This window comes from Panulirus ornatus, chromosome 1, assembly GCF_036320965.1.
Source record: "Panulirus ornatus isolate Po-2019 chromosome 1, ASM3632096v1, whole genome shotgun sequence".
Taxonomy (NCBI): Eukaryota; Metazoa; Arthropoda; class Malacostraca; order Decapoda; family Palinuridae; genus Panulirus; species Panulirus ornatus.
The window spans coordinates 73,582,032-73,603,835 of NC_092224.1; the positions used below are offsets into that span (position 1 = coordinate 73,582,032).

General features: G+C 40.9%; 1 protein-coding gene across 1 annotated transcript in view; it reads left to right on the top strand.

Moving 5' to 3' along the window:
• The window catches only part of dlt (codanin-1 like protein dlt), a 183,661-nt gene that overhangs the window by 12,277 nt on the left and 149,580 nt on the right, over positions 1 to 21,804 (top strand). Inside the window, exons 3-5 of the mRNA XM_071663855.1 lie at positions 209 to 380; positions 7,527 to 8,843; positions 17,001 to 17,199. Of these exons, the coding sequence (XP_071519956.1) occupies positions 209 to 380; positions 7,527 to 8,843; positions 17,001 to 17,199 (1,688 nt within the window). The remainder of the gene's footprint in view (positions 1 to 208; positions 381 to 7,526; positions 8,844 to 17,000; positions 17,200 to 21,804) is intronic.

Below are 21,804 nucleotides of genomic sequence, written 5' to 3' on the forward strand. Positions count from 1 at the left end.
TTTTGCATATTGTAGTGCAGTATTGTCTTAAAAGATGGATAATACATTTTTCTTTCTTTTTAATCTATTCTCCTTTACAGAGGTTTTGCTGTCTTGTCTACTATGCTTTCCAGACTGCATTTTACTTCTTGTATAGGCATTGAGAACTTAAAGACAAATTGGAAATGTGTTAACAATTTGTGTGTACATAAAGTATTGTAATTTTCAGTGTGCTGCAAGTTGGATTACCCTCTGGTGTTGCCCCTAACAAGATTCCCAGCTCTGTCCGTGTAACAAGATATGTCTCTCCTGGTAAGGCCCTTGACTTTCGCAGTCGTATGCAAGAACAAAAGATACCGTCAAAGGCAAGAACTCTGCAGTTCTTTGACAGTTGTGAAAAGGTGAGCTACCAAAGTTGAACCAAAAGTTTTTTTTCCCATTTCATTCATGGAGAGATTTATTACTAATAAAATCACATATTTCTATAGGTTCCTTTATTAGTTCATCCTCTCATTGTATTCCATGTCTTAATCCCTGAACTCATCTACACAAATATTTGAATTAGTAAGGAGGCTCCTCTAAATGGATTAGATTTACACGTAGAGTTTCATGCTTATATTTCACGGCTGCCCACATAGGCTGAGTGACTGCTGAAGTCACAGTGTTGAACATTATCTCCCCACAGTCACTTATCCTCCTGCTATGCCAGTGATAGCACATTCTTGTGAGTTTTCTAGATAGGAAATGAAGAGGCTGTTAGCTAGATTTTGAAGATCAAGCAGATAATCTTGAATAACTTGACAATGACATATGTGGAGAGGGATTTTATGGACACCACCCTCTGAGCATTGAAAGGTGACCAATATGAGGCAGGAGTTGTTTCCAGCAAAATGGAGGAATTGTTGCCAGCATCTGCATGACCTTGACAACACAGATGAATGTGCTGCTGAATTTTGAAAATTTATGATTTTACTCATGATAGAGTTGATAGAGATGCTCTGTGGAAGGTATTAAGAATATATGGTGTGGGAGGCAAGTTGTTAGAAGCAGTGAAAAGTTTTTATCGAGGATGTAAGGCATGTGTACATGTAGGAAGAGAGGAAAGTGATTGGTTCTCAGTGAATGTAGGTTTGCGGCAGGGGTGTGTGATGTCTCCATGGTTGTTTAATTTGTTTATGGCTGGGGTTGTTAGGGAGGTGAATGCAAGAGTTTTGGAAAGAGGGGCAAGTAGGAAGTCTGTTGGGGATGAGAGAGCTTGGGAAGTGAGTCAGTTGCTGTTCGCTGATGATACAGCGCTGGTGGCTGATTCATGTGAGAAACTGCAGAAGCTAGTGACTGAGTTTGGTAAAGTGTGTGAAAGAAGAAAGTTAAGAGTAAATGTGAATAAGAGCAAGGTTATTAGGTACAGTAGGGTTGAGGGTCAAGTCAATTGGGAGATGAGTTTGAATGGAGAAAAACTGGAGGAAGTGAAGTGTTTTAGATATCTGGGAGTGGATCTGGCAGCGGATGGAACCATGGAAGCGGAAGTGGATCATAGGGTGGGGGAGGGGGCGAAAATTCTGGGAGCCTTGAAGAAAGTGTGGAAGTCTAGAACATTATCTCGGAAAGCAAAAATGGGTATGTTGGAAGGAATAGTGGTTCCAACAATGTTGTATGGTTGCGAGGCGTGGGCTATGGATAGAGTTGTGCGCAGGAGGATGGATGTGCTGGAAATGAGATGTTTGAGGACAATGTGTGGTGTGAGGTGGTTTGATCGAGTAAGTAACGTAAGGGTAAGAGAGGTGTGTGGAAATAAAAAGAGCATGGTTGAGAGAGCAGAAGAGGGTGTTTTGAAATGGTTTGGGCACATGGAGAGAATGAGTGAGGAAAGATTGACCAAGAGGATATATGTCTCAGAGGTGGAGGGAACGAGGAGAAGAGGGAGACCAAATTGGAGGTGGAAAGATGGAGTGAAAAAGATTTTGTGTGATTGGGGCCTTAACATGCAGGAGGGTGAAAGGAGGGCAAGGAATAGAGTGAATTGGATCGATGTGGTATACCGGGGTTGACGTGCTGTCAGTAGATTGAATCAAGGCATGTGAAGCGTCTGGGGTAAACCATGGAAAGCTGTGTAGGTATGTATATTTTGCGTGTGTGGACGTATGTATATACATGTGTATGGGGGTGGGTTGGGCCATTTCTTTCGTCTGTTTCCTTGCGCTACCTCGCAAACGCGGGAGACAGCGACAAAGCAAAAAAAAAAAAAAGTAAATTAATCATCCACACTTTCTTCACTGCTCTCAGAACCTTCGCCCCCTGCCCCATCCTGTGACTCACTTCTGGTTCCATGATTCCATTTGCTGCCAAGTCCACTCCCAGATATCTAAAACACTTCACTTCCTCCAACCTTTCTCCATTCAAACTTAAATCCCAATTACTTGTCCCTGAACCTTGCTGAACCTAATGACCTTGCTTTTATTCACATTTTCTCTAAACTTTCTCCTTTTGACACCTTTAACTCAGTCACCAACTTTTGCAGTTTCTCACTTGAATCAGCCACTAGTGCTGTATCATCAGCGAACAGCAACTGACAAGGATAAGATGTACTGTGTTCACACAGCAAACATGTATTTTGGTGCAAGTAATGCATGAATAGAATTATAACATTATTCTGGAAAGAAAACCACCAATAAGTTCAAGGAATACATGAATGTTACATCTTGAGTGTTATGTGAGTTGTTAAAAGTAATAAGTAAGAAGGAGGAATGGGATGTATTTAGGGAATCAGTGATGGATTGCGCAAAAGATGCTTGTGGCATGAGAAGAGTGGGAGGTGGGTTGATTAGAAAGGGTAGTGAGTGGTGGGATGAAGAAGTAAGAGTATTAGTGAAAGAGAAGAGAGAGGCATTTGGACGATTTTTGCAGGGGAAAAAATGCAATTGAGTGGGAGATGTATAAAAGAAAGAGACAGGAGGTCAAGAGAAAGGTGCAAGAGGTGAAAAAAAGGGCAAATGAGAGTTGGGGTGAGAGAGTATCATTAAATTTTAGGGAGAATAAAAAGATGTTCTGGAAGGAGGTAAATAAAGTGCGTAAGACAAGGGAGCAAATGGGAACTTCAGTGAAGGGCGCAAATGGGGAGGTGATAACAAGTAGTGGTGATGTGAGAAGGAGATGGAGTGAGTATTTCGAAGGTTTGTTGAATGTGTTTGATGATAGAGTGGCAGATATAGGGTGTTTTGGTCGAGGTGGTGTGCAAAGTGAGAGGGTTAGGGAAAATGATTTGGTAAACAGAGAAGAGGTAGTGAAAGCTTTGCGGAAGATGAAAGCTGGCAAGGCAGCAGGTTTGGATGGTATTGCAGTGGAATTTATTAAAAAAGGGGGTGACTGTATTGTTGACTGGTTGGTAAGGTTATTTAATGTATGTATGACTCATGGTGAGGTGCCTGAGGATTGGCGGAATGCGTGCATAGTGCCATTGTACAAAGGCAAAGGGGATAAGAGTGAGTGCTCAAATTACAGAGGTATAAGTTTGTTGAGTATTCCTGGTAAATTATATGGGAGGGTATTGATTGAGAGGGTGAAGGCATGTACAGAGCATCAGATTGGGGAAGAGCAGTGTGGTTTCAGAAGTGGTAGAGGATGTGTGGATCAGGTGTTTGCTTTGAAGAATGTATGTGAGAAATACTTAGAAAAGCAAATGGATTTGTATGTAGCATTTATGGATCTGGAGAAGGCATATGATAGAGTTGATAGAGATGCTCTGTGGAAGGTATTAAGAATATATGGTGTGGGAGGAAAGTTGTTAGAAGCAGTGAAAAGTTTTTATCGAGGATGTAAGGCATGTGTACGTGTAGGAAGAGAGGAAAGTGATTGGTTCTCAGTGAATGTAGGTTTGCGGCAGGGGTGTGTGATGTCTCCATGGTTGTTTAATTTGTTTATGGCTGGGGTTGTTAGGGAGGTAAATGCAAGAGTTTTGGAAAGAGGGGCAAGTATGAAGTCTGTTGGGGATGAGAGAGCTTGGGAAGTGAGTCAGTTGTTGTTCGCTGATGACACAGCGCTGATGGCTGATTCTTGTGAGAAACTGCAGAAGCTGGTGACTGAGTTTGGTAAAGTGTGTGGAAGAAGAAAGTTAAGAGTAAATGTGAATAAGAGCAAGGTAATTAGGTACAGTAGGGTTGAGGGTCAAGTCAATTGGGAGGTGAGTTTGAATGGAGAAAAACTGGAGGAAGTGAAGTGTTTTAGATATCTGGGAGTGGATCTGGCAGCGGATGGAACCATGGAAGCGGAAGTGGATCATAGGGTGGGGGAGGGGGCGAAAATTCTGGGGGCCTTGAAGAATGTGTGGAAGTCGAGAACATTATCTCGGAAAGCAAAAATGGGTATGTTTGAAGGAATAGTGGTTCCAACAATGTTGTATGGTTGCGAGGCGTGGGCTATGGATAGAGTTGTGCGCAGGAGGATGGATGTGCTGGAAATGAGATGTTTGAGGACAATGTGTGGTGTGAGGTGGTTTGATCGAGTGAGTAACGTAAGGGTAAGAGAGATGTGTGGAAATAAAAAGAGCGTGGTTGAGAGAGCAGAAGAGGGTGTTTTGAAGTGGTTTGGGCACATGGAGAGGATGAGTGAGGAAAGATTGACCAAGAGGATATATGTGTCGGAGGTGGAGGGAACAAGGAGAAGAGGGAGACCAAATTGGAGGTGGAAAGATGGAGTGAAAAGGATTTTGTGTGATCGGGGCCTGAACATGCAGGAGGGTGAAAGGAGGGCAAGGAATAGAGTGAATTGGAGCGATGTGGTATACCGGGGCTGACGTGCTGTCAGTGGATTGAATCAAGGCATGTGAAGCGTCTGGGGTAAACCATGGAAAGCTGTGTAGGTATGTATATTTGCGTGTGTGGACGTATGTATATACATGTGTATGGGGGGGGTTGGGCCATTTCTTTCGTCTGTTTCCTTGCGCTACCTCGCAAACGCGGGAGACAGCGACAAAGTATAAAAAAAAAAAAAAAAAGCATGAAAAAGGAAAGACATCCATGTACTTAACTGCATACATATGATGATCAAGGTTGGCAGCTGTGTGCAGTATTGGTGGCAGAGCATGGGTTGGGTGATGAGCCTGCTGAAGAGAAAGTAGCTGTTGTATTGTTTTCAGCTTGCACTGTATCATGTAGTATTTTCATGGTTTAAGTTATGTTTATTGTATTATTTGGTACAGCACTGTATATTTTTACCATGGTCTACATAAAGTTTTGAGAATTGTTTCATGCAATTTTGGCCTTCTGTCGAAACTCATATGATATGATGAAATTTATTTTTATGTTATTTTAACATAGTTCTCTTTAGTAGGTTCTTGATTAATTTGTACACTAAAAATGAAATTCATGTAGTACAGTGTTTAGGGATATTTATTCTCAGGTGAAGTTTTGCAAGAAATGCTCTGAGCTTAGGCACAAATTCACAAACTGTTGTATCTGTTCCTTGAAGACTCTGGCATATTAAGAGCAACAAATTTATCAACAGGGTAAGCAAGATTAAGAAGGAAGAAATGATCCTTCAAGGAAGTGACAAAATCTTCATGTTCATTAGAATGTTGAAAATATTCAAGCAATTCTCCTTGAAGCTCATAGACATGCTTTGTTACATTTCCACAGGAAAGCCAGTGCACATTGGTATGGAACAGAAGTACACAGTGGGCAGCACCAAAATCTTCACACAGCAGTTTAGTTAACTGGCTGTTAAGAGCACACCCTTTTACGTGGTTAACCATCTTGACCACCAGTGACAATACACTGGATAGCTCACCAGGCAGGATCCTATATGCCAAAGCCAACCAATTGATCATGCAATGCATAAATGTTACATGAGGAGCTACATCCCTGACATGAGCTGGTGCCCCATTAGTTGTGCAGCCTTTAAGATTTTCCCATTTTAAACTATAGTGTTTGAAAAAGATGTGTGTTTTAGTTGTTGCTTCTAGTGCTGCATTCATCAATAACTCTTCCTTGATGCCTTCATTTCCTACATACCGAGTGTATGCAACTAACTGAACACAAATTGTGACATCTGTGGACTTATCAAGTTGAATTGAAAACCTAATATCAAACTTAGGAATTTCACCAATCATTTGCGGCAAAATATCCATATACATTTCTTCTGTTCGTTGTTGGACTGCATTGTTAGACAGGGAGAAAGAGTTAAGTGTTTTGCAGATTCCTCTCCATGGAAACAACATAATGTTTCTTTCACTCTTAGAAGGACAAGGTCTTCTCCAGTGGTATGAGCTTTCTTTTGTTTGGCTGTTAAAAGTGAAACTTCATGGGATGCCTTCTGCTGCACTGGTTGGATGGAAAATACTACCACTTGGAGCCAGTCATTGTGTCTTGAGCACTGTTTCTTTATGCTTGAAAAAGTTTGAATCTTTGTCTTTGAATTTTGGGTGAGCTTTCTCCAGATGTCGAGTAAGAAGGCTTGGCTTCATTGAATAATTGGCTGATGTTTTTTTGACAAAGTACTCACCGTGGAATATCAGTACCATTGTTTACTATGGATGTAAATCCCAACTATAAGTAAGCGTCTGAATATTTCCATTTTCTGCTTATCCTGTAATTGAGGGGCAGAAAGAAAATTATTTATATTTATTATACTTTGTCGCTGTCTCCCGCATTAGTGAGGTAGCACAAGGAAACAGACAAAAGAATGGCCCAACCCACCCACATACACATGTATATGCATACAAGTCCACACACACACATATATATACCTATACATCTCAACGTATACATTTATATACACACACAGACATATACATATATACACATGTACATAATTCATACCGTCTGCCCTTATTCATTCCCGTCGCCACCCCTCCACACATGAAATGACAACCCCCTCTCCCTGCATGTGTGCGAGGTAACATTATAAAAAGACAACAAAGGCCACATTCGTTCACACTCAATCTCTAGCTTTCATGTATAATGCACTGAAACCACAGCTCCCTTTCCACATCCAGGCCCCACAAAACTTTCCATGGTTTACCCCTGATGTTTCACATTCCTGGTTCAGTCCATTGACAGCACGTTGACCCCGTTATACCTCATCGTTCCAATTCACTCCATTCCTTTTATGCCTTTCACTCTACTGTGTGTTCAGGCCCCGTTCGCTCAAAATCTTTTTCACTCCATCCTTCCACCTCCACTTTGGTCTCTCACTTCTCCTCGTTTCCTCCACCTTGGACACATATATCCTTTTAGTCAATCTTTCCTCACTGATTCTCTCCATGTGACCAAACCATTTCAATACACCCTCTTTTGCTCTCTTAACTACACTCTTTTTATTACTACACAGTTCTCTTACCATTTCATTACTTACTTGATCAAACCATATGAATCATATTTTTTCAGAAAAAATCTGTGTGGTTTGATGTAATGTCAGCTACATTCTTTCCTTCTTTATTAGGTTATAATACTCATGGTTTTTTTTTGAGAACACAACAGGCAATTTTCAAACTATTGATAAGGGGAATTTGATTTGTAAGGACAATCATTATTATAATTTTTTCTCTTTTTCAGGAACAGTCATCAAATTCTCAGGAAGAAGTGCAAGCCTCAAAGTTAGAGCTCGTTCTTCAAGAACCTAATTCTGGTCTCATGTATGCTGAAAATGCAAGTCCCTCACTGTACCTCCCTGTGAATAGCTGCACCAACCAGAAATCTTTGCACAGTAAATGCAGCATCAGTCCTGAGTATGACTCACCAAAGCCATCACCTCGTGAGCATCATCAGCGTGGAAAAAGACAGAGTTTGAATGGTGTTGATCATGGGGGTTGGAGGGTCCACAGCAGCGAGTTAAAACATAGTGAGCAGAGATTAAGCTTAGGAGATTTCATTACCATGGATTCAAAGTTGGTAAATAGAAAAAAGAGTCCTTTACCAAGAGATATTGATAGTTCACCAGTGGGTAGAGGAAGGTCCCTGCATCATCAGGAAATGCCAAAAATCCTAGATATTAGTGATCAAGAAGCCTTTCCAGTGGTAGGAAGCACTCTGTCTCATGACAGACCGCAGAAAAGGAGGATTAATCCCACACGGATTGTAACTACTACTGCACGCCAGTTGAACAAGAGTTCTCCATTTAGTCAGAGTTCTAAGGCAGTGTTTGGTGTTCCGCAGAGCTACTCTCCAAGTATTTCATTTTTAACAGGTGAAGATGGAGGCAGTAAAACAATGGAAGAAGAAAGGGAGTTATTGCGCCAAGAAAGACTTAAAAGGCAAGAAACTGGTGCCAGTGTTAATAGTAGTGGAAAAGAAAATAAGTTTTTGGGTAAAGAGTCTATACTAAACCAGGCTCATCGCAAGCAGGTGGAGACTTCCAGCGACTTTGTTCGAGCATCTCCTGATCTAGTCACTAACAAGCGCTGCCTTGATACTCTTGCTAAAATATATGCTGAATTAATATTGTATAATATGGCTCCAAGTATCATGGTGGAATTGTACTATCTGATGCAGCTTCTGACAGTTCGTGTGATTATTGGGTCTGAAGACTTGGAGGGAAATGATCAGTTAAGTGACTGCTATCTTAGCACTCCACATAATTGTGTTTATTTTGCCACAAACGTACTTTTGATGACGATAGAACTTATAAAGCTTTTAGATAAAGGTACACTTAAACTTTTATCAGAAAATCCATGCATTCAGGATTTCTCAGAAGAGTTACAGAGATGCCTTTTAGAATTTCTGGAAAGTCCTCCACCAGCTCCTTTCCTCTATCAGGCTCCAAAATCTCCAATTGGTGGTGTCTCTTTCCAGACAGACACTGATAATAGAAATAACTTTCCCAGTGATCAGTCATTTCACATATTCCGGAAACAACGGGACATGTTTTATGAGGTAAGAATGTTTGATCTTTTGACCTGAGGGCTATGATCAGTTAGTTATTATATCATTTACATTGCCTCTTGTCATGCTGAATTGTAGAAAAACATGGGGCCTATGGGGCTTGGATGTGGATAGGGAGCTGTAGTTTCAATGCATTACACATGAGAGCTCGTGTATGGATGCAAGAGGATGTAGCCTTTTTTGTCTTTTTCTTGGGGCTACCTCTGATGCAGGAAGTGGTGATTAGATGTGGGGAGGAGTAGAGACTGGATATGTTATAATTTTTTTCTTTTCTTTCATGCATTTTGTGCCATTTCTGGTTGTGGATGGATGACGGCGAGCAGGCATGAATATTTACATGTGTATATTTGTGTATGTATGTATTTATATTGTATCCCTGAGGATAGGGAATTAAGAATACTTCCCACGCATTCCTCACGCGACTAAAGGGGACGGGAGCGGGGGGCCAGAAACCCTCCCCTCCTTGTATTTTAACTTTCTAAAAGGGGAAACAGAAGGAGTCACGCAAGGAGTGCTCATCCTCCTCGAAGGCTCAGATTGGGGTGTCTAAATGTGTGTGGATGTAACCAAGATGAGAAAAAAGGAGAGATAGGTAGTATGTTTGAGGAAAGGAACCTGGATGTTTTGGCTCTGAGTGAAGCGAAGCTAAAGGGTAAAGGGGAAGAGTGGTTTGGGAATGTCTTGGGAGTTAAGTCAGGGGTTAGTGAGAGGACAAGAGCAAGGGAAGAAGTAGCACTACTCCTGAATCAGGATTTGTGGGAGTATGTGATAGAGTGTAAGAAAGTAAATTCTAGATTGATATGGGTAAAACTGAAAGTTGATGGAGAGAGATGGGTGATTATTGGTGCATATGCACCTGGGCAAGAGAAGAAAGATCATGAGAGGCAAGTGTTTTGGGAGCAGCTGAATGAGTGTGTTAGTGGTTTTGATGCAAAAAACCAGGTTATAGTGATGGGTGATTTGAATGCAAAGGTGAGTAATGTGGCAGTTGAGGGAATAATTGGTATACATGGAGTGTTCAGTGTTGTAAATGGAAATGGTGAAGAGCTTGTAGATTTATGTGCTGAAAAAGGACTGGTGATTGGGAATACCTGGTTTAAAAAGCGAGATATACATAAGTATACGTATGTAAGTAGGAGAGATGGCCAGAGAGCATTATTGGATTACGTGTTAATTGATAGACGCATGAAAGAGAGACTTTTGGATGTTAATGTGCTGAGAGGTGCAACTGGAGGGATGTCTGATCATTATCTTGTGGAAGCAAAGGTGAAGAGTTGTGGGGGTTTTCAGAAAAGAAGAGAGAATGTTGGGGTGAAGAGAGTGGTGAGAGTAAGTGAGCTTGGGAAGGAGACTTGTATGAGGAAGTACCAGGAGAAACTGAGTACAGAATGGAAAAAGGTGAGAACAAAGAAGGTAAGGGGAGTGGGAGAGGAATGGGATGTATTTAGGGAAGCAGTAATGGCTAGCGCAAAAGATGCTTGTGGCATGAGAAGCGTGGGAGGTGGGTTGATTAGAAAAGGTAGTGAGTGGTGGAATGAAGAAGTAAGATTATTAGTGAAAGAGAAGAGAGAGGCATTTGAACGATTTTTGCAGGGAAAAAATGCAAATGAGTGGGAGAGGTATAAAAGAAAGAGGCAGGAGGTCAAGAGAAAGGTGCAAGAGGTGAAAAAGAGGGCAAATGAGAGTTGGGGCGAGAGAGTAACATTAAATTTCAGGGAGAATAAAAAGATGTTTTGGAAGGAGGTAAATAAAGTGCGTAAGACAAGGGAGCAAATGGGAACTTCAGTGAAGGGGGCAAATGGGGAGGTGATAACAAGTAGTGGTGATGTGAGAAGGAGATGGAGTGAGTATTTTGAAGGTTTGTTGAATGTGTTCGATGATAGAGTGGCAGATGTGGGGTGTCTTGGTCGAGGTGGTGTGCAAAGTGAGAGGGTTAGGGAAAATGATTTGGTAAATAGAGAAGAGGTAGTAAAAGCTCTACGGAAGATGAAAGCCGGCAAGGCAGCAGGTTTGGATGGCATTGCTGTGGAATTTATTAAAAAAGGGGATGACTGTATTGTTGACTGGTTGGTAAGTTTATTTAATGTATGTATGATTCATGGTGAGGTGCCTGAGGATTGGCGGAATGCTTGCATAGTGCCATTGTACAAAGGCAAAGGGGATAAGAGTGAGTGCTCAAATTACAGAGGTATAAGTTTGTTGAGTATTCCTGGTAAATTATATGGGAGGGTATTGATTGAGAGGGTGAAGGCATGTACAGAGTATCAGATTGGGGAAGAGCAGTGTGGTTTCAGAAGTGGTAGAGGATGTGTGGATCAGGTGTTTGCTTTGAAGAATATATGCGAGAAATACTTACAAAAACAAATGGATTTGTATGTAGCATTTATGGATCTGGAGAAGGCATATGATATAGTTGATAGAGATGCTCTGTGGAAGGTATTAAGAATATATGGTGTGGGAGGAAAGTTGTTAGAAGCAGTGAAAAGTTTTTATCGAGGATGTAAACCATGTGTACGTGTAGGAAGAGAGGAAAGTGATTGGCTCTCAGTGAATGTAGGTTTGCGGCAGGGGTGTGTGATGTCTCCATGGTTGTTTAATTTGTTTATGGATGGGGTTGTTAGGGAGGTGAATGCAAGAGTTTTGGAAAGAGGGGCAAGTATGCAGTCTGTTGTGGATGAGAGATCTTGGGAAGTGAGTCAGTTGTTGTTTGCTGATGATACAGCGCTGGTGGCTGATTCATGTGAGAAACTGCAGAAGCTGGTGACTGAGTTTGGTAGTGTGTGAAAGAAGAAAGTTAAGAGTAAATGTGAATAAGAGCAAGGTAATTAGGTACAGTAGGGTTGAGGGTCAAGTCAATTGGGAGGTAAGTTTGAATGGAGAAAAACTGGAGGAAGTAAAGTGTTTTAGATATCTGGGAGTGGATCTGGCAGCGGATAGAACCATGGAAGCGGAAGTGAATCATAGGGTGGGGGAGGGGGCGAAAATTCTGGGAGCCTTGAAGAATGTTTGGAAATCGAGAACATTATTTCGGAAAGCAAAAATGGGTATGTTTGAAGGAATAGTGGTTCCAACAATGTTGTATGGTTGCAAGGCGAGGGCTATGGATAGAGTTGTGCACAGGAGGGTGGATGTGCTGGAAATGAGATGTTTGAGGGCAATATGTGGTGTGAGGTTGTTTGATCGAGTAAGTAATGTAAGGGTGAGAGAGATGTGTGGAAATAAAAAGAGCTGGTTGAGAGAGCAGAAGAGGGTGTTTTGAAATGGTTTGGTCACATGGAGAGAATGAGTGGGGAAAGATTGACCAAGAGGATATATGTCTCAGAGGTGGAGGGAACGAGGAGAAGTGGGAGACCAAATTGGAGGTGGAAAGATGGAGTGAAAAAGGTTTTGAGTGATCGGGGCCCGAACATGCAGGAGGGTGAAAGGTGTGCAAGGAATAGAGTGAATTGGAACGATGGGGTATACCGGGGTTGATGTGCTGTAAATGGATTGAACCAGGGCATGTGAAGCATCTGGGGTAAACCATGGAAAGTGTGTGGGGCCTGGATGTGGAAAGGGAGCTGTGGTTTCGGTGCATTATTACATGACAGCTAGAGACTGAGTGTGAACGAATGGGGCCTTTGGTGTTTTTCCTAGTGCTACCTTGCACACATGAGGGGGAAGGGGGTTGTTATTCCATGTGTGGTGAGGTGGCGATGGGAACAAATAAAGGCAGACAGTATGAATTATGTACATGTGTATATATGTATATGTCTGTGTGTGTATATATATGTGTACATTGAGATGTATAGATATGTATATTGTGCATGGGTGGACATGTATGTATATACATGTGTATGTGGGCGGGTTGGGCCATTCTTTCGTCTGTTTCCTTGCACTACCTCGCTAACGCGGGAGACAGCGACAAAGCAAAATATATATATAAATATATGATAAATAGATAATATGTATTTATATGAAAGCTGCAAGGCAGCAGGTTTGGATGGTATTGCAGTGGAATTTATTAAAAAAGGGGATGACTGTATAGTTGACTGGTTGGTAAAGTTATTTAATGTACGTATGACTCATGGTGAGGTGCCTGAGGATTGGCGGAATGCGTGCATAGTGCCATTGTACAAAGGCAAAGGAGATAAGAGTGAGTGCTCAAATTACAGAGGTATAAGTTTGTTGAGTATTCCTGGTAAATTATATGGGAGGGTATTGATTGAGAGGGTGAAGGCATGTACAGAGTATCAGATTGGGGAAGAGCAGTGTGGTTTCAGAAGTGGTAGAGGATGTGTGGATCAGGTGTTTGCTTTGAAGAATATATGCGAGAAATACTTACAAAAACAAATGGATTTGTATGTAGCATTTATGGATCTGGAGAAGGCATATGATATAGTTGATAGAGATGCTCTGTGGAAGGTATTAAGAATATATGGTGTGGGAGGAAAGTTGTTAGAAGCAGTGAAAAGTTTTTATCGAGGATGTAAGGCATGTGTACGTGTAGGAAGAGAGGAAAGTGATTGGCTCTCAGTGAATGTAGGTTTGCGGCAGGGGTGTGTGATGTCTCCATGGTTGTTTAATTTGTTTATGGATGGGGTTGTTAGGGAGGTGAATGCAAGAGTTTTGGAAAGAGGGGCAAGTATGCAGTCTGTTGTGGATGAGAGATCTTGGGAAGTGAGTCAGTTGTTGTTTGCTGATGATACAGCGCTGGTGGCTGATTCATGTGAGAAACTGCAGAAGCTGGTGACTGAGTTTGGTAGTGTGTGAAAGAAGAAAGTTAAGAGTAAATGTGAATAAGAGCAAGGTAATTAGGTACAGTAGGGTTGAGGGTCAAGTCAATTGGGAGGTAAGTTTGAATGGAGAAAAACTGGAGGAAGTAAAGTGTTTTAGATATCTGGGAGTGGATCTGGCAGCGGATAGAACCATGGAAGCGGAAGTGAATCATAGGGTGGGGGAGGGGGCGAAAATTCTGGGAGCCTTGAAGAATGTTTGGAAATCGAGAACATTATTTCGGAAAGCAAAAATGGGTATGTTTGAAGGAATAGTGGTTCCAACAATGTTGTATGGTTGCAAGGCGAGGGCTATGGATAGAGTTGTGCACAGGAGGGTGGATGTGCTGGAAATGAGATGTTTGAGGGCAATATGTGGTGTGAGGTTGTTTGATCGAGTAAGTAATGTAAGGGTGAGAGAGATGTGTGGAAATAAAAAGAGCTGGTTGAGAGAGCAGAAGAGGGTGTTTTGAAATGGTTTGGTCACATGGAGAGAATGAGTGGGGAAAGATTGACCAAGAGGATATATGTCTCAGAGGTGGAGGGAACGAGGAGAAGTGGGAGACCAAATTGGAGGTGGAAAGATGGAGTGAAAAAGGTTTTGAGTGATCGGGGCCCGAACATGCAGGAGGGTGAAAGGTGTGCAAGGAATAGAGTGAATTGGAACGATGTGGTATACCGGGGTTGACGTGCTGTAAATGGATTGAACCAGGGCATGTGAAGCATCTGGGGTAAACCATGGAAAGTGTGTGGGGCCTGGATGTGGAAAGGGAGCTGTGGTTTCGGTGCATTATTACATGACAGCTAGAGACTGAGTGTGAACGAATGGGGCCTTTGGTGTTTTTCCTAGTGCTACCTTGCACACATGAGGGGGAAGGGGGTTGTTATTCCATGTGTGGTGAGGTGGCGATGGGAACAAATAAAGGCAGACAGTATGAATTATGTACATGTGTATATATGTATATGTCTGTGTGTGTATATATATGTGTACATTGAGATGTATAGATATGTATATTGTGCATGGGTGGACATGTATGTATATACATGTGTATGTGGGCGGGTTGGGCCATTCTTTCGTCTGTTTCCTTGCACTACCTCGCTAACGCGGGAGACAGCGACAAAGCAAAATATATATATAAATATATGATAAATAGATAATATGTATTTATATGAAAGCTGGCAAGGCAGCAGGTTTGGATGGTATTGCAGTGGAATTTATTAAAAAAGGGGGTGACTGTATAGTTGACTGGTTGGTAAAGTTATTTAATGTACGTATGACTCATGGTGAGGTGCCTGAGGATTGGCGGAATGCGTGCATAGTGCCATTGTACAAAGGCAAAGGAGATAAGAGTGAGTGCTCAAATTACAGAGGTATAAGTTTGTTGAGTATTCCTGGTAAATTATATGGGAGGGTATTGATTGAGAGGGTGAAGGCATGTACAGAGCATGAGATTGGGGAAGAGCAGTGTGGTTTCAGAAGTGGTAGAGGATGTGTGGATCAGGTGTTTGCTTTGAAGACTGTATGTGAGAAATACTTAGAAAAGCAAATGGATTTGTATGTAGCATTTATGGATCTGGAGAAGGCATATGATAGAGTTGATAGAGATGCTCTGTGGAAGGTATTAAGAATATATGGTGTGGGAGGCAAGTTGTTAGAAGCAGTGAAAAGATTTTATCGAGGATGTAAGGCATGTGTACGTGTAGGAAGAGAGGAAAGTGATTGGTTCTCAGTGAATGTAGGTTTGCGGCAGGGGTATGTGATGTCTCCATGGTTGTTTAATTTGTTTATGGCTGGGGTTGTTAGGGAGGTGAATGCAAGAGTTTTGGAAAGAGGGGCAAGTATGCAGTCTGTTGTGGGTGAGAGTGCTTGGGAAGTGAGTCAGTTGTTGTTCGCTGATGATACAGCGCTGGTGGCAGATTCATGTGAGAAACTGCAGAAGCTGGTGACTGAATTTGGTAAAGTGTGTGAAAGAAGAAAGCTGAGAGTAAATGTGAATAAGAGCAAGGTTATTTGGTACAGTATGTTTGAGGGACAAGTCAGTTGGGAGGTATGTTTGAATGGAGAGAAACTGGAGGAAGTAAAGTGTTTAAGATATCTGTGAGTGGATTTGGCAGCAGATTGAACCATGGAAGCGGAAGTGAATCATAGGGTGGGAAGGGGGTGAAAGTTCTGGGAGCGTTGAAAAATGTGTAAAAGGTGAGAACGTTGTCTTGGAAAGCAAAAATGGGTATGTTTGAAGGAATAGTGGTGCCAACAACGTTGTATGGTTGTGAGGCTTGGGAAATAGATAGAGTTGTGTGGAGGAGGGTGGATGAGCTGGAAATGAGATGTTTAAGGACAATATGTGGTGTGAGGTGGTTTGATCGAGTAAGTAATGAAAGGGTAAGAAAGACGTGTGGTAATAAAAAGAGTGTGGTTGAGAGAGCAGAAGAGGGTGTTTTGAAATGGTTTGGTCACATGGAGAGAATGAGTGAGGAAAGATTGACAAAGAGGATATATGTGTCAGAGGTGGAGGGAAAGAGGAGAAGTGGGAGACCAAATTAGAGATGGAAAGATGGCCTAACCCACCCACATACACGTAAATACCTACACACCCACACACGCACATATACATACCTATACATTACAATGCATACATAGATATACATGCACAGACATATACTTATATACACAAGTGCATATTCATAATTGCTGCCCTCATCCATTCCCGTTGCCACCCTTCCACACATGAAATGGCATTCCCCTCCCCCGATGCGCATGCGAGGTAGTGCTCGGGAATGACAACAAAGTCCACATTCATTCACACTCATATTCTATGATAGAATCTTGTTCATTACAGATATTTCTTCACTGATCATGAAATTGTTTGTCTACCTCTGGTGTCTATGCAGGGGGTCTTTAAACTAGTCCTGCTGTTATATTTTATGTAGTTCATCTTTAATTTCTTGAAAAATGAAGTTGACATTCCCAGTGGCTATAATAGTTTTGTTCTGTGCAATTTAAATGAGCTCTTACAAAGAATAGGTAAGAATGTGTACTTACCACATATAATTTGAGGTTTTCACATTTTCTTAGCAATTTGATAATCCCCACCTGACCAAATCTTGGATGTGCACCTGCATAGGTTGTGTTCCTGGTCCACCCAATTAAATTAGGAATGAAGTAAGGATGATAGTTAGATAGCATCTACTGATTTGTGACTCACATAAATAGAGAGAGAGGTAATTATATGGATGCATTATTTCTATTTCTAGTTTGTGACATCTTTGGTATGGAATGATATAAGTACATTGTGTTGAGTCAGGGTTCAAAATGGTTTTCACTCTTGAATGATATAACTCCATGATTATACATTGTTATTATGTGTGCATGAAACTACTCTTGTTTTTACAGATGCTTCGTATTTGGGAAGAGAACCATCTCACATCTGGGTGGACATTTGGACAAGCTATGGGTTCAAGGATTCGCCAGCTGTTGTCACTTCGTCCTAACTCTACAAATTTTGCACACTTTGCTCGTCTATTTCAGTCCCAGCTCCTCACCATGTGTCGGGGTGATGATAACCACTCTCACTTGCAACAGGATCCTGATGGTACTGTAAACAAGAATCTTAGTTTCTCATTCTTCTCTGTGTAGACATTTTTTTGGCACATAGGATGGAATGCCTCTTGGAGTATTTTGTATATTATTTCATTACAGTTTAGGAAGTATCTTATCAGTACCTTTATTATTCAGACTATCAGTGATGGGTTGCATTTCACATGATACATAGTGATATGTGATCATATCTTGTTAGCAAAATTTTTATATACTCTAGATTAGATTGTCAGTCTGGTGGATATCATACTCATTGTTCATTTTGTCTGAGTTGGTTATTCAGCTTTTTCTCAGTTTATATCCTTTTAAAGAAATGTCAGGGATTCTTCACCCAGCAAACCATGTAATAGCAGCAGACCCTGTAACATCTGTCTGTTTATTATCGTTAGTTTGATTCCATATTTTCAGGATGGATCAGGTATATGCAATGGAAGCAGTTTGTAGATGAAAGTGGTACGATTGGAGACCATGCTTACAATTGATAAAAATTATGTGTAAAGTGAAAAAGTTCAAAGCACTTTTATAACTTGAAATTCACATTTCACCTCACCATACTAGGCATGGGATGGTAATGTGAAACTGAATGGAAGTAAGTGATGTTGGAGATATTGTGAGTAACTGATCCTCCCCATCATTTTGGAAAGGTAGTGGTTGTGATGGATAGATATTTAAATAGATAGATACAGGTCCTGAGTATCACTCAAATGCATCCTCAACCCATGTCTAGTGTGCAGGAGTAAAACATGGACTTCAGTGTTTACAATCTTTGGTAAGGGAGAGAGAATATTGCCCACCAATCTCCAGAATGTCAAAGAAGGCAACTGAGGGATGGGAGAATGGGGCTGGAAGTCCTCCCCTCCTGTATTAATTTCCAAAAGAAGGGACAAACGAAAGAGTCAAATGAAAAAGTTTTCCTCTAAGGCTCATTCATTTGTTCATGATGCTAAGTTGCATGTGCAGTATTTCAAAATAATGAACTTGTGTGAAAGAAAGATCTTGTTCATACCTCAGGGTTAGAACATGGACTCCTTCATTCAAACTTCATGCACATTGTATGATTAAATTTTTCCTCGTTCACCATAACTTTTAGTTCACTTACAAATTTTCTCCCATGAAAGACTTGGTTTTCAACTTATGCATACATGCATACACATTGTTATCTTTTTTTTACTTTTACTTTTAGATTTTTCATTCACAACTTCGAGTTCATTATGTATACTGATATGAAACAGTGAACTCTAGTTCCTTTAGAAGTTAGAGAATTACTCTTATTCACATGTACTCTCAGTGCTCTCTTCCTACACACACACACACACACACACACACACATCATTAAATGGCCTTCCATTCTATTTGTCTCTTCCTCAGATTTAGCTAAGAGGACAGCATTTGCACACTGCAGCAATGGTAACGTCTATTTTGGTCCTTCATGAATAGTATTGTAGGTAAAAACTTTGAAACTGTGAATGTCTAAAATTCAAATTTAAAATAACCTTCATGAGTTTTTTATTTTAGCTTGGATCACATGCTTTCCTTCAGTTAAAAACATTTAACACATGATATTTAGAATATAGTAAATTGTATTTTTACATAATCTTTGTGCACAGTTCTCTTCAGTAGGTTCCTACCTAGTTCATGAATTGATTATTATCTATCTATTTGGAAACTCAGTGGAGAAAATAGTTGAAATAGATGGAGGTCTTACATCCTTCCAGATGATCATGTTTTAAAACATATAAAATATGATTGATAAAATCCTATGGCTTGTTGTGTTTTTCATATATTTGTTTACGCAGTTCTTTTGAGAAGGTTCTTGCCTTATGAACGAATTAATAATTACTTGTGTAAGTTGAAAAATATAAGAAAAATAGGTAGAGCAGATTAGGTGTGACAAAACCATGAAAAATTTTAGTATGAAATTAATTGAAATATATTGGAGGAAGTACCAGGAGAGACTGAGTACAGAATGGAAAAAGGTGAGAACAAAGGACATAAGGGTAAGGGGAGTGGGAGAGGAATGGGATGTATTTAGGGAAGCAGTGATGGCTTGCACAAAAGATTCTTGTGGCATGAGAAGCATGGGAGGTGAGCAGATTAGAAAGGGTAATGAGTGGTGGAATGAAGAAGTAACATTATTAGTGAAAGAGAAGAGAGAGGCATTTGGACGATTTTTGTAGGGAAATAATGCAAATGAGTGGGAGATGTATAAAAGAAAGAGGCAGGAGGTCAAGAGAAAGGTGCAGGAGGTGAAAAAGAGGGCAAATGAGAGTTGGGGTGAGAGAGTATCATTAAATTTTAGGGAGAATAAAAAGATGTTTTGGAAGGAGGTAAATAATAGTGTGTAAGACAAGGGAACAAATGGGAACTTCAGTGAAGGGGGCTAATGGGGAGGTGATAACAAGTAGTGGTGATGTGAGAAGGAGATGGAGTGAGTATTTTGAAGGTTTGTTGAATGTGTTTGATGATTGAGTGGCAGATATAGGTGTGCAAAGTGAGAGGGTTAGGGAGAATGACTTGGTAAACAGAAGAAGTAGTAAAAGCTTTGCAGATGAAAGCCGGCAAGGCAGTGGGTTAGGGTGGTATTGCAGTGGAATTTATTAAAAAAGGGAGTGACTGTATTGTTGACTGGTTGGTAAGGTTATTTAATGTATGTATGACTCATGTGAGGTGCCTGAGGATTGGCGGAATGCTTGCATAGTGCCATTGTACAAAGGCAAAGGGGATAAAAGTGAGTGCTCAAATTACAGAGGTATAAGTTTGTTGAGTATTCCTGGTAAATTATATGGGAGGGTATTGATTGAGAGGGTGAAGGCATGTACAGAGCATGAGATTGGGGAAGAGCAGTGTGGTTTCAGAAGTGGTAGAGGATGTGTGAATCAGATGTTTGCTTTGAAGAATGTATGTGAAAATACTTAGAAAAGCAAATGGATCTGTATGTAGTATTTATGGATCTGGAGAAGGTATATGATAGAGTTGATAGAGATGCTCTGTGGAAGGTATTAAGAATATATTGTGTGGGAGGCAAGTTGTTAGAAGCAGTGAAAAGTTTTTATTGAGGATGTAAGGCATGTGTACGTGTAGGAAGAGAGGAAAGTGATTGGTTCTCAGTGAATGTAGGTTAGCGGCAGGGATGTGTGATGTCGCCATGGTTGTTTAATTTGGCTATGGATGGGGTTGTTAGGGAGGTAAATGCAAGAGTTTTGGAAAGAGGGGTAAGTATGCAGTCTGTTGTGAATAAGAGAGCTTGGGAAGTGAGTTAGTTGTTGTTCGCTGATGATACAGCACTGGTGGCTGATTCATGTGAGAAACTGCAGAAGCTGGTGACTGAGTTTGGTAAAGTGTGTGAAAGAAGAAAGCTGAGAGTAAATGTGAATAAGAGCAAGGTTATTAAGTACAGTAGGGTTGAGGGACAAGTCAATTGGGAGGTAAGTTTAAATGGAGAAAAACTGGAGTAAGTGAAGTGTTTTAGATATCTGGGAGTGGATCTGGCAGTGGATGGAACCATGGAAGCGGAAGTGAATCATAGGATGGGGGAGGGGGCGAAAGTTCTGGGGGCATTGAAGAATGTGTGGAAGTCGAGAACATTATCTCGGAAAGCAAAAATGGGTATGTTTGAAGGAATAGTGGTTCCAACAATGTTATATGGTTGTGAGGCGTGGGCTATAGGTAGAGTTGTGCAGAGGAGGGTGGATGTGCTGGAAATGAGATGTTTGAGGACAATATGTGGCGTGAGGTGGTTTGATCGAGTAAGTAATGTAAGGGTAAGAGAGATGTGTGGTAATAAAAAGAGTGTGGTTGAGAGTGCAGAAGAGGGTGTTTTGAAATGGTTTGGTTACATGGAGAGAATGAGTGAGGAAAGATTGACCAAGAGGATATATGTGTCGGAGGTGGAGGGAACGAGGAGAAATGGGAGACCAAATTGGGGGTGGAAAGATGGAATGAAAAAGATTTTGAGTGATTGGGGCCTAAACATGCAGGAGGGTGAAAGGCGGGTAAGGAATAGAGTGAATTGGAACGATGTGGTATACCGGGGTCGACGTGCTGTCAATGGATTGAGCCAGAACATGTGAAGCGTCTGGGGTAAACCATGGAAAGTTCTGTGGGGCCTGGATGTGGAAAGGGAGCTGTGGTTTCGGTGCATTATTACATGACAGCTAGAGACTGAGTGTGAACAAATGTGGCCCTTGTTGTCAAAATTGCTGAGGTTGTGTTCACATAAGTTGGTGTAAGAATGCTTGATACAAGAAAAGATTTAAAGCCATTCATAGAAAAATCAGAAATATTTTGCCCTAATGCTCTTACCAGATTGGTTTCAAACACATACAAAAAGAAATCTTTAACACCAAAAAGTAAAGTGGTGATAAAAATACAATGATATATGAAAATAGTAAAACAACAAAGAAACAGGTGATTTAGTCTCTAGCTTACCCAGGAAGAAACAAAAACTTGTGATAGGAGTGTGATGATAAAGATAATGTACTAATTCACTCCCATCTGTAGTTATTTCTCTTATGTTTTTATAGATATGTAGACAGTCATTAATTTATTCAGGTAAGAACTTGAAGAGGATCTTGTATGAAATATATGAAAAGTTTGATAT